The 13,030-nt window shown below is 45.6% G+C and overlaps 1 protein-coding gene across 4 annotated transcripts in view; it reads left to right on the forward strand.

Moving 5' to 3' along the window:
* The window catches only part of NHSL2 (NHS like 2), a 108,240-nt gene that overhangs the window by 78,950 nt on the left and 16,260 nt on the right, over nt 1–13,030 (forward strand). For all 4 annotated transcript variants that reach the window (XM_081847897.1, XM_081847898.1, XM_081847900.1 and 1 more), the window contains exons 2-3: nt 10,125–10,271; nt 12,472–12,611. In XM_081847897.1, the coding sequence (XP_081704023.1) occupies nt 10,125–10,271; nt 12,472–12,611 (287 nt within the window). The remainder of the gene's footprint in view (nt 1–10,124; nt 10,272–12,471; nt 12,612–13,030) is intronic.

Here is a 13,030-nt window from a genome sequence, read left to right on the forward strand (position 1 = left end):
TTGCAGGATTTTAAAAAAATCATAGAATTGTAGAGTTGGGAAGGGCACGTGAGGATCATCTAGTCCAACCTGCCTGCAATGCAGGAACATGCAGTTGTCCCATACAGGGATCGAACCTACGACCTTGGCGTTATCAGCACCACGCTCCAAACATCTGAGCTATCCAGTGTTCTTACTGAAAGCAGGAGCAAGAGAGCTTTCCCTAGCATGTGGTTGCAGTGAGGATTTCTGCCTGTTACATAGCTGTTCTGGATGTTTTGCCATCAAGAAGGTAGCACACACACACCCATGCTTCAAAACAGGTTGCGGTCCCTATGCCTGTTCAACAATCTCAATCGAGGCTGCATTCCTCCACTTAGCCCTATAGACAATGCCGACCTCCCCCAAGTGCCCTTCTCGATTGGACTCTGTTGCTTTTGTCTCATTATTCTGAGATTCTTAGAACCTGGTGTGGACAAGACATTCTGTATCCATGGATACCGTAATGTTCTCTTCTTCTAACAAGAACAGGAATATCCATCTTGAGTTGACAGATTTCATATAGTTGTTTGCCAAGGCACAGTGCATCTGCTGCAAGGTGCTCTGGGATATGCTGAGCAAACCTCCAGATGGTGTCTGTTAGCCTAAGCAAGGGGCATGCCTGGCGAGAGGGGTGCTTGACCTTTCACTGGTTGCCCAGAAAACAGCTGTTTGAATCAAACAGTAACCTTAAAAGTTGCAAAGGGGCAGCTTACCTATTTAGCAGGGTATTTCTACTGTACTTCTGATGAGCAGTGGCTCTCCAGGATTTCAGGCAGGAATATGCCTACCCAATCCTTTGTCTACCCAATCCTTTGTTAACTGTAGGTTCCAGAAATCAAAAAGTGGAACCTTTTGCATGGAAAGCCTGCACTCTCCCACTGGGTTATAGTCCTTGCTGCACATTTCAAAAGAGTGCTGGTGGTGGTGTGGCAAGCAATGCACTGGTGAGATTTGTTTGCCATTTCTGATGCTGTTTTTTTGGCGCAATACCTGGTAAGTTTTGGATGCCACACTGAAAACTCCTGCTGTCCATGATTCACAAAACATTAGGGTACAGCAGGGATGGAGAAATCTGTGGTCCTCTTGATGTTGCTGGACTACAGGTCCCCATAATCCTGGACCTTTGACCATTCTAGCTGGGTTGGATGATGGGTGTTGTAGTCTACTGACTTCAAGAGGGCCACAGGTTAGAGTTTCTAACTTTGGAGTCGTTCTTGCAGCACAACCACTGATGGACTTTAACACCCCAGGTGAAAAATGTATGCATATTGCAGAATTTGGAACAGTCATAACACAGAGATTCAGACCCCCACCCCATTGTGTTAAATCCCACAGGCTTTAAGTTCCATGGGTGCATCTGTGTCTCTGAACTTTCATCTTCTGTTCAGGTTTGGGCTCTGTTTGTGCATGAGGCTTGGGCTCCTTTCGGACCCTCCAGTATTGTGGGGGGGGGGGGATGTAGGCAAGAATATTCAGTGACGAATCTGCTCCTGCGTACCTCCCTCTGTTGGCATGGCAACAAGTCAAATTATTTAAAAGGAGGGAAGTCTTCCATTATGTCAGGTTGCTATGGCAACCTGAATTCAAACGGCAAGTGGGCGCAGGAGGCAGAACATTTCCTTCTGGACTGCAAGTTGGTGAAAACCCCGTTGTTCCAGTAGCCTTTCAGTGTGGGGGCAGGTAACCCCCCCCCCAGTACATACCTGTAATGGAAACAAAGGGATGTGGAACCGGAGATAATGGGTGATAATAATACTGTGCATATGGGTGCTGTAAGAGAAATTGGGGAGACCATGGCCCAATTTATATAACCTGTTCTAATGTCCGAATTTGGTGTGCAAGCCTTTGAAGGTGGCAAAGCCCTGCTGTGGAAGGAGGTTGGCAACCTTAGATCAAATTCTTCCAGCCTTTGTCTCACTTTCTTTGGTTTCCAGACATTTTTGCAGGAAATGTGGGGGTATTGCAGACATGACAGTGCTAGAGTAGGACAGGGGGGCCTGTGTCCACTCTCTTACATGGTCATAGAATTATAGAGCTTGAGAGATTTCGAAGGCTATAGCTCAGTTGGTAGAGCATGAGACTCCTATTAATCTCAGGGTTGTGGTTTCAAGCCCCACGTTGGGCCAAAAGAGTCCTGCATTGCAGAGGGTTGGACTTAATTATATTTACAGCCCCTTCCAATCTCTGACTCTATCCTCACCTCTGCTCAGTGCAAGAGCCATCCCCAAAATATGGCTGCCCAGCTTCTGCTTGAAGACCTCTGGCGAGGGAAAGCCTAACCACTGCTCTAGGCAATTGGTCTTAACTTCACCTGCTACCAAGGTGTATTTCCTGAGGCTCAATCAACCACTACTTTCCAGTGACCTCAGCTCGTTAGATCCAGACTCACTTACATTTAAAGCGCATTGCTTCTCCCAATGAGTCTTGGAAACTAGATTGTGAAGGGTGGTGGGAATTGTAGCTCTGGGAGGGGTGAACTACAGTTCCCAAGATTCTCTGGTCAGGGAGCCGTATGCTTTAAATGTGGTTGTGAGCCTAGTCTTGCCCTCCAGGACATCCAAGAATAGGTCTTTGCCCACTTGTATGTGACGGCGTTTAATGAGTTTAATGAGGAGCGTTATCATGCCCTCTCCTCAGCTGTCTCTGCTGTAGGTTAAGCATACCCAACTCCTTCATAGGACTTGAATAGTACATGCCATTCATTTAAATTAAATGGCTTCAAAGAATCCTGGGAACTGTAGTTTGCCTCCAATTCCCAGCACCCTTAACAAATGACAATTCCCAGGATTCTGTTGGGAGGATGTGCTTTAAATACAAGGTGTGCAATATAGTGAACAGGCAATCTGTTTAGTGGATCATTCATCCTGATTTGCTTATGCAGTGTTTACAGGGAGTTTATGCCTACGCACCATACACTTAGAGCACATGATCAAAGAAAACTAGGAACTGTACTTTACCCTGGCAAAGCTACAATTCCCAGGATTCTGGGGGTGGAAGGCATGTGCTTTAAGCGTATGGGGTGAATGCATCCTTTCTGTAGATACAGCAGAATGAGATGGTAGAGCGGACTGTAATATTTCAGGCGGCAGTTGGAGAGGGCCATTTTTCTATGTTTCCCCATGTCAGAGAGCAAGAGAGAACAATACCCCCTGCAATATTTTATTTCTTAACACATCAGAGATCCTATCTCCCTGCTGTCCTAGTTTTCTGCTTAAGAGGAGCTTTTTGGATGGTTGGTTGGTTGTTTTATACACACACACACACACACACACACACACGAGCATTTAAAACTCTGTTCCTTTTTAAAAAATAAAAATAAGATTAAATGATGTGGTCCTCACTTGTCCCTTGAAGCGGTAAAATAAAAATAAGATTAAATGATGTCCCCTGAAGCGGTACAGTCCATTCTACCACCTCAGGCCTCTACCATCTAATTTTGCTGTGCATGAGTCACAAAACTACCTTGTGAACTGAGAAGCATCCTCCTTCAGCAGGACAAAATTCCAGGAAATGCAAAAAAAGTATCAAAAATTATGATGTAAATTCATGAAATAAAATAAATGAAATGATGGCATCCAACTCTACTTGTCTGGATGGGAAGCAGGGTCAGCTCCACTATGTACCATGTGATGGTTGCCTCTAGCAACTCATTAGGTGATTCATTAAAGAGCTAGCAAGTTCTCAATGACTTGAGTTTTATTTACACAAACACAATAAAACTAGTTTTTTTTTTTAAGTGATCTGGTATGCACAGCCTTACATGAAACCTGTTACAACTGCAGGATGTAATTTGGTTGGTAAAGCTAACTTCTAGTGTGCCAAGGTGATGGAGAAGCTGCTTTGATGGTGCACTTTTCCACATGGGGACAGGTGGTCTGCACCACCAGATTTGGGTGAGGACTTGGCAAGCATTGTGAAGGTGGCTGCGAATCAGGTTTTTCACTTCCAAGTGCCAAAATTTATTAGGCTGCTGCCCATGGAACGCAGTCTGCTTCAAAAACGCCTCCAGCATGGAGGGTAACCCTCCTCCACCAAGAGCCACTGTCCTCCTTGAATTGTGCAGGAAATTTATGGGATGGATTTCATGGAAATGCACTGCTGTGGCACTCTCTTGGTGCGTGGAACAGTGTCAGGACATTAGTTGCCTAGAAGTGCGAAGGTGTGTGTGTGTGTGTGTGTGTGTGTGTAAGAGAGAGAGAGAGAGAGAGAGCATTTGTTCCACTGTGATGCGAGACTTCAGGGCATGACAAGGCATCTTAAAGCTCCATCACTTCCCCCTTTTTCTTTTAACTGCTGGCGTATTCTCTGCAAATGAGCACAGATGACGGGGTGTTTTTTGCTAGAGGTTCCCTGACCAAAGGCCACAAAAATCCTACCAGCAGCATGGTAATGGAGCTGGGTCTCCCGAGAGATGAAACTTCTGAGCCCCTTTCCTGAAACTCCAGAGAGGGGGGGAATCGCCCAGCTGTAGAGTCAGTCTTCGCTCCCCCATTCTTGGGCCATATCTTCATGAAAAACAGGCAGGAAACTGTTAGCAAAAGGAAATCCTCTTTTTGCCTGCACAGTGGTTTCTCTGAAGCCAAACCGCTGGGGCTTTTGCTGCAAAGCCACTGGAGACAAGGGTGCAAGGAAAAAACAGAATGTTTTGCAAGGATTATTTTCTCCAGTCTGTTCTGGAATGGGTTGTGGCTCAGTGGTGGAGAGCATGTTCTGCATGCAGGAACTCCCTGCTTTAATCCTCAGCACCTCCAGGTTGGGTTTGGAAAAAGCCCTACCTCTACTGAGCTACTGCCAGTAGACCAGGGTAGCTTATTAATTTCAACCACACTTCCGGGGTTGAGGCCAGAGCCCAAAAGTGGGCATAGCAAGAAATAGGCCTCTTAAATTTGTGCAGCAGGATACATTCCATGCCAAAGCCACATGTTCCTATACCCACACAAACCTCTCTCCATCCAGGCATTATCATAGTATTCCAGCTAGACAAGAGCACTTGTAGAGGCCATGAGTAGGGTTGCCACCAGTCCCTAGAAAAATGAGGTTGCCCTGTTTTTGGACAAAAGTGTCCCCAGACCTATTGGGACTTCAAACACAACACCTTTATTACTGTATTTGAGCTTGGCCAGAACCAAAATGGCGGTTGTGTCACTGTTGGTGCAGCTGATGAGGAGCCCAGCCGGGTGTGAGCAAGCATAGAGAGGAGGAGGAAGGAGTGACCTCCTCTTCACTTGCCTCCTTCCTTCCTTCCCTCTCGCTGGTGCTCCTCCTCAACAGTCACATGACGGTCTAGCATGGTGCAGGTCCACTGCCGCTTGGCCCCCTCTGACCTGACCATGAAGCTGAGGGAATGAGAGGCGTAGCTTGAGGAGACGGGTGTGGCCTGGGATATGAGTGTATGACTTGGGCAGAATCCCAGTGACAAAACAGACAGACCTGGGGGCTGCATCCTATGATTCCCAACCTCCGTTGTGGATTATACTGGACTGCACAGAACATTATTTGGCTCCGCAGGAAGTAGAATGACCACTTATGCACCGCCTAAAGGCTTGCATACACTTTGCATGTGATAATTTATGTGTGTAGATGCAAAAATGGAAGTCCTTACTGTTATTCAAAAAGAATTGCAGTACATCTCATCATGTTGAGGAAGACTTTGGGCACTTGATCTGGGTGTCTGATCTGATGCTAGCAGCTGAGCAGCTTCAAAGCTCCTTCCTTTGTCTGTCTGTCTGTCTTTCTCTCTCTTTTTGCAGTTTTTTTTTTAATCTTTAAACCAAACCAGAACCAGGCATGCCTTCAAATATAAGAGTGTTCTCTATCAAGTAGCTAACATACGCTAACCCTAGTATAAAGGCAACTTCCTATATTCTAGCTCAGCACTATAAAACAATCTGGCTTAAATCAATTAAAATCTTTGGATTGACTAATTGGTGCAATTTAACTCAGCAACAGATTTTTTAAAATCTGGGTGTTTTTATTCTTTATTACTAATACTTATTAAGAAGTGGGGAGTCTTTATGGTCCTGTGGGCTTTACCTGATCATACCCATTGTGGGCAAAATTAGGTGGGTGGGACTGCGCCCAGGGGTCAGTCACAGTGTCACATGGGTGCCAGGTGATTGCGTGCTTTGAAGTCGTGAAGTCATTTTGCAAACCCAGGGAGGAGGGTTGTACATTTGAGGTCTCTGCAGGGAATATGATCCAGTGCTTTTTGGCTCCAACAGATGATGGGCAGTAGAGCCAGAACTGAAGCCTGCTTTCCCTTGCCAAAACTTAATTGTGCACATGAAGGATCCTGATAGTTTGTTGGCAGCTGTGACTACCTGCCCACACACCTGACATAAGACGGGTGGGTGTGGTTTGGGGAAACCAGCCTCAAACTCCTGGTGGGCCAAGTTTGCCTTGCAGACCAGATGTCCCTGCCCCCCTTCGTTTTATTCAAAAGAACCTTTTGCAATTTGTTTTTCAAACAGATAAGATTGTAGGAAATGAAGCAGGGAGGAGCCTTCAGCAGTACAAACACATCTCAAATCAGCAGATAAAAATAGCAGCTTACAAAAACTGCAGATGGCAAACTCCATCTTAGGAGAGGTTCCCCCCCCCACACACACAGGGAAGCAAGGCCTCTTCAATTCATCATAAAACACAACAACACCTTATTTCTTCTTAATCTTTGTTTTTTAAACAAGTTTTAAAACAATCGACATTGGCTAACAAATATGCTTTCCAAAATACAAAACAGGCATTAAAACGAGAGGATGTCCTTCATAGAACACACTTGTGCATCACTTAAAAGATTAAAAAAAAACCACTCTTCCCACCAAAAACAAAAACACCAACAACTATTTTTAGTCATCACCAAACATAAAATTAGATATCTGCAATGTGTTTCAGGGTTCCTGCACATTTAATAGTTGTTCAGGAGCTCCACGGGTATTAAAGGTGGAGAGTCCCTGTCCTCTTTTTCAGCCTAACTGGCCAAGAGCTCTTTAAAATTGGGTCCTGTTCATAATGGAAAGTAATAAAAAAAATGAGCATGCACAGAACTCCACCCTTCCATCACTTAACTAATAAAAAGGACGGCTCCTGGGTCTGAGAGCTTCCCTGTGAAGCAGGCTGGCTCAGAACCAGAGATGAGCACCACATACCAAGTGAGGAGCTGCCAGCCTGTTACGGAAATTGGCCTTTGGACAGCTAATTACACCATCTGCTGGCTACTGTGGGTAAATGTGGGCAGGAAATGCCTTGCAAAGCATTCTGGCTGTGAAATTAAAAGCTTTGGCTGAAGTAGGAAGGGAGAGCTCACACACACAGATGTGATGCTATCTGGACAGGAGAAAGTGTGTGCTCCTAACTACATGCGGAGTAGCCTTATGACTTGGCCCCCAGCCCACCAGGTGCCATTTCACAGCAGAACGGCCGTGGCTCAGTGTCAGAGCATCTGCTTTGAATGCAGAAGGTCCCAGGTTCAATCCCCGGCATCTCCAGTTTGGGCTGGGAGAAGACCCCCGTCTGAAATCCTGGAGAGCTTCTGCCAGCCACTATTGACAACACTGGTGTGACTCAGTACTGCATTAGACATTATTCTGTGTTTCTGTCTCCATGTGTTCTTTCCTTGTGTTCTGTATAATGAAGGGGGTTTACCTCCAGCAATTAGCTTCTGCCCTTATCGATGATGCTGGCAGCTCACAGGTTATGCCAGGGTGCCCTGGGAGGATTTGCCCATTGCATCCCTAAATAGGTCCCTTCTCTCCCCACCCCCCACGGGAGCTCTTCAGAGGAAAGCACAATAACACACTCCTACCACCACGAAATAGTGCAGTTATTTCCAACTCATCCTGCCGTTTGCATGGTGGTTCCGGGGCTCAGCAACAAAGAAACCCATCAACCTGGGAGAGTGTTGATGAGGAGGAAGCGTGCCTTTTGTGCCTGGAGAACAGGGAACAGACAGTTGGCATAAGGACATGTTGGTGCAGGAAGGACCATTCTGCTCTGTTCGCACATTATACAATGCTAACTAGGGATGTGGGAGAAATTTGATTCAGCTTGCATTTAAAGGCACACTCATCTAATTCATGCTTTTCTTAACAATGTGCAGGCTGAAAGCTCAGCCATCTTTCGAAAGGAGCACTGCTCTGTGAATTTTGCAATGCAGTTCTCCAGCCAAGTAATGTGTTCAAAAATGCATATACCATTGAAAGTGTGCATATAAATGCATCTGTTAAGTGAAAAACCAATGTGTCTGGGTGTCATTCAGAAGGTGGGTAGTTTGAGCCCACCTAGAGATGGCTGTGGGCAGATTTCCTGCATTGCAGGGGGTTGGACTAGATGACTGCTAGAGTCCCTTCCGACTCTGATTCTTTCATCACGTTTGGGGAAATTGCTTTAAAAAAAATGTGTCCATTAGGGAAAACTGCATATCTGTATATCTGTATATCTATTAGGAGAAATTGGCACTGGGAAGCTGATGGATTTTCATGAGTTGTTATTGTTTTTAATAAAAATATTCGAACTGATAATGGAAATATGGTGAGCTGAACTTAAGGTTAGAAAAATGAGAAAATTAACATTTGCTCATTCTTAATGCTAACAGTTTAGTTTGGCAAATGACATGAGGAATGGGTATTTTTTTTCAGTCAACACAGCTCTCATGTGAAGGAAAGCCAGAGTGAGGCTTAACAGGCCCTGCAGCCAAGCTTCTTCTTCTTCTTCTTCTTCTTCTTCTTCTTCTCTCTCTCTCTCTCTCTCTCTCTCTCTCTCTCTCTCTCTGTTAATAATAGAAGCCAGGGATATCCAGTGAAATGAAAGGGTAGAAGATTCCAGATAGGCAGCAAAAGGGGAACTGATGGAACTCACTGCCACATGATATATCACGAAGAAGTGGACAATCTAATCTGAGGCTAACTGTATTAAATCCGTTTATAGATGACTCTAAGAATTTTACTGTTTAAGGAACTACTAATCTCTTTTCATGCCTGCAGCAGAAATATATTAACACAATACTGGAAAACAGCTACTAACAACTCTAGAGACATGATAGGAAGGACTGTGGAACATACCACTTATGGAGAAACTAAGGAGTCATCTTAGAGCACTAAGAAACACAAAAACCAAATAATTATTTTAAAACTGTATGGTACACGTTCATTCAGTGCACTGGAAAGGACAGTCCACCCACAGCCCACTCTGCGGAAATATGTTAAAACAGAGAATAGAAGACAGCTAGCGGATAGAATCAACTCTGTAAACTATTATACAACCCAGCTTAATGTTTTACTGTATCATTTGCATCTTATATGCAGAGCCGGCCCAACCATGAGGTAGGTGAGGCTGCTGCTTCAGGCAGAAGAAACACAAACGCACACACCCAGGCGGCATGCCTGTAGGTGCCCTGCATGTCCTGCCGCCAGTGGCAGCAGCAGCAGGAACAAAGCAGCACTTCCTGTTTCACCTCAAGCAGTGAAATGGGGCACGCTGCCCCTGTGTATATGTATGGAATGTTTGGGGCAGGGGGTGATATACGGAGATTGATTGTTGTAAGTATTTTCAGAAAGGGGAGGGGGGTTAGGCAAAAGTGGTGGATGAGGCTGTCCACAGCAGCTAGTCATGATGGCTATACAGTGGTACCTTGGGTTACAGATGCTTCAGGTTACAGACACTTCAGGTTACAGACTCCGCTAACCCAGAAATAGTACCTCGGGTTAAGAACTTTGCTTCAGGATGAGAACAGAAATCGTGCTCCGGCGGCGTGGCGGCAGTGGGAGGCCCCATTAGCTAAAGTGGTGTCTCAGGTTAAGAACAGTTTCAGGTTAAGAATGGACCTCCGGAACGAATTAAGTACGTAACCAGAGGTACCACGGTCTACAATGGCCAGCATCGCAAGCAGCAAGCGTCTGAATGCCACTTGCAACAGCTGGAGAGTCTGCTGGTGGGCTCCCCATGGCAGATCTGGATTGCTGCAGAAAGCAGGGTATTGGAGCTGTGGTGGCTAAACTGGTTTGAAACTGGTTTGAACGTATAGCATGGACAGGCCTTAAGACCTCTTTGTATTTCTAGAATCCCTGCCTGGGGCTGTGATTCACCCTCTGGCTATCTTTTCTCCCCAGCGACTTCTAACATAGACCTGGACGTCAAGAAACCCACTCCTCCCAAGCTGCTATGGCACCAGCCTGTGAATATCTTCTTGGCTCGTCCTGTTGGGGTGGAGGAGCTTCACCATGAAGCTGAACTCAATCTCCAGAGCTTGCTCCAAGGTGTGTGGGGGTGAGGGTCTGTGGAAGGGAGTAGGAAAGGTCCGCTTGTCTCTCCGACTTGCAGGTCTCAGCCCCAGGTAGTTGGTGTGTCTGGGCTTGGGAAGGAGCCAGCTGATAACCCTGCAGAAGAGGTCTGCCAAGGACTCACAATGGGTGCAGAGAATGGGGATGTGCAACAATATCAACCCTTGTGATGGGCGATGCGAGTGAAGCTTCTGGACTGGCTATAAGCAGCGTCGCCGAGAGAGGAGCAGGTGGTACTTCTTTGCTGGGCAAAGGGAGGCCTGTTTCTGAGCTTTCGTTTAGGAAAAGAAATCTTTACTCATTGCTTGCTACAAAAAAATAAATTCAAAAAATGTCGCAACTTGTGCAAAACCTACGAAGATTTAAAACAACATGAAAAGAACACAACATTATTTACTGAGAAATGCTAGTCCTGAAATATTATAAAAGGGTGAATCCTGCTAAAAGAGGAACACCAAAAACAGGCTAAGGTATTGTACCCTAATGATCCCAGTTATGAACCAAACAGGAACATTTTCTGGCACCTAAATATTCACCTGGCACAGTATACCTCTGGATTCCAGTTGATGGGAATCACAAGTGGGAAGAGCGCTCTTGCGCCCAGGTCCTTCTTGCCATAGGCATCTCCCACTGGTTGGCCACTGTGAGAAGAGGATGTCGGGCTAAATGGGGCACTAGCCTAAGAAAGCAGGCTCTTCTGATAATGATGGTGCCCGGTGGCCTTTCTGAAAAAAGCACTCCACAGTTGGGGAGTCAACACTGAAAACGCCCATTCTTGTGTTGCTGGCCTCTGCATCTCCCTTAGAGGGAGCGCATGAAGCCTTGGACTTACAAATGCAAGGGCCACATAAATCTCTAGCACTTGCAGAATGAGTGCTTCGAAGCAAAAATGTGCAGACTGTTTGAGGCAATTTATCAATATAAGCCTGCTCCCCACCATTCAGCTTCTCTGTGTCTTTATTTCTTCTGCAAATTTATAAACATCTCCACAGCCCCAAGGCCATTGGAAGTGGCATACAAGGTAAAAACAGGGTAACGCACAAATTCTAAAGATAATTAGAACTATTTCTACAAACTCTGAAAACAATAAAGCCATTCCTATAGAGGTACAATTATTTATTTTAAGCTGGCAGGTGCAGCTGTGAATGAAGAATGTTATGGTGAAATTTAATGTTATACACATATCAGGGAAGACTCCACCCCCCCAAAAAAAACAGCTTCAGAATGACCTAGGAAGTTGCTTATCCAGACAGAGCTTCCTGCTTTTATCTTTTTATCAAACTACAAGAAAGAAGATTCCACCTAAACATTAGGAAGAACTTCCTGACAGTAAGAGCTGTTTGACAGTGGAATTTGCTGCCAAGGAGTGTGGTGGAGTCTCCTTCTTTGGAGGTCTTTAAGCAGAGGCTTGACAACCATATGTCAGGAGTGCTCTGATGGTGTTTCCTGCTTGGCAGGGGTTTGGACTCGATGGCCCTTGTGGTCTCTTCCAACTCTATGATTCTATGATTCTATGATCTTAATGCTGTTTCGGGGTCTTCTGTGGTAAATGTGTTACTCGGGATATTTTCCTTTAGGTTCAGGAGAATGAAACTGCCTGTTTCATTTTGAAGGGTGCTCACTTTTTTTTGGTATTTTCTAGTAGAGAATTGGTTGTCACACAGAAAACAACTGAGAAATAGAGAATTTTAATGAAGCTGTCACTGGGTGGCAATGTGTCTACCCAAAAGGGAAAAAAGGAGAAGCAAAGACAGAAGTTTACACTCTTTCTAACACATTTGATTATATGCCAAAAACCAAACAAACTTTCTTTTCTGAGTAGGGGAACATTTAAAAATTCCCATGCGAATAAAACTCATATGTAGTATAATCATATTATGTTGGGAGGGACAGATATTATGACTGAGAAAGTGCAGGCTACACCATAAATCTCTGGGGTTTCTAACAGGCCACCTTTTGGAGATTAGAACTGAAAAACTGTGCAGAATTTTGTCATTCAACTCACTCACCCACCCACAAATAATGCTCACAAAATTGCACATTCACATGCTGGGTCCCTCCCCCCTCCCCAAATCCAGCCGCCTCTGTAATTAGGAGCATTAAGAAAAGTGCAAAATTGTTGGGAGGCAGTTGGTATGACCAGACTGAGCTGATTTCTTTCTTTCCCTCCTTCCAGAAGAGTACGAGGAGCCTTACTCAGAAGCCAGGGCCAGTGGCCAGACCTTCCGCTATGCCAGTTCTCATTCTGCAGACAGGCCCCTCGACTGCAGCCCCCGGCCCCCAGTACCCAGCAAACGCTTGGAGTTTGTGTTCATGGTGAGTCTGTCAAACTTCCCAGCATTGCATATTCCCCAATACAATTCCTACCTGGTGCCTCAGTCCAAAGTTCTACCAGCCCATGCCTTAAGGGTCTGCAGTCCTTTCGGGGACACCTTCCAAGGGCCAAGTACCAGTGGCAAGCGAGGCCACAGACCAAAGCAGGCAGAGCAGTGGACGTATACTTTTAACATTTGTGTGCAGTAGTTTTGTTCCTGCACACCTACATACACATTCGTCTTTGTCCGAGGGTCAGGCAAGCAAAAGGCATTGTCGGAGTTCAAGGGTGCATTCCAGCCAGGCAAAAGCACTCCGGAAGGTTGCAAAACAGGTCCATGAAGGATTGGGGGTGGGGGGTTGACTGGAGAGGAAGGTGTTCCCTGGGGAGGGTTCCTAGGGCCAAAGAGTCCTGGAGCACT

This window comes from Podarcis erhardii (genome assembly GCF_964252035.2).
Source record: "Podarcis erhardii genome assembly, chromosome: Z".
In the NCBI taxonomy this organism is placed as follows: Eukaryota; Metazoa; Chordata; class Lepidosauria; order Squamata; family Lacertidae; genus Podarcis; species Podarcis erhardii.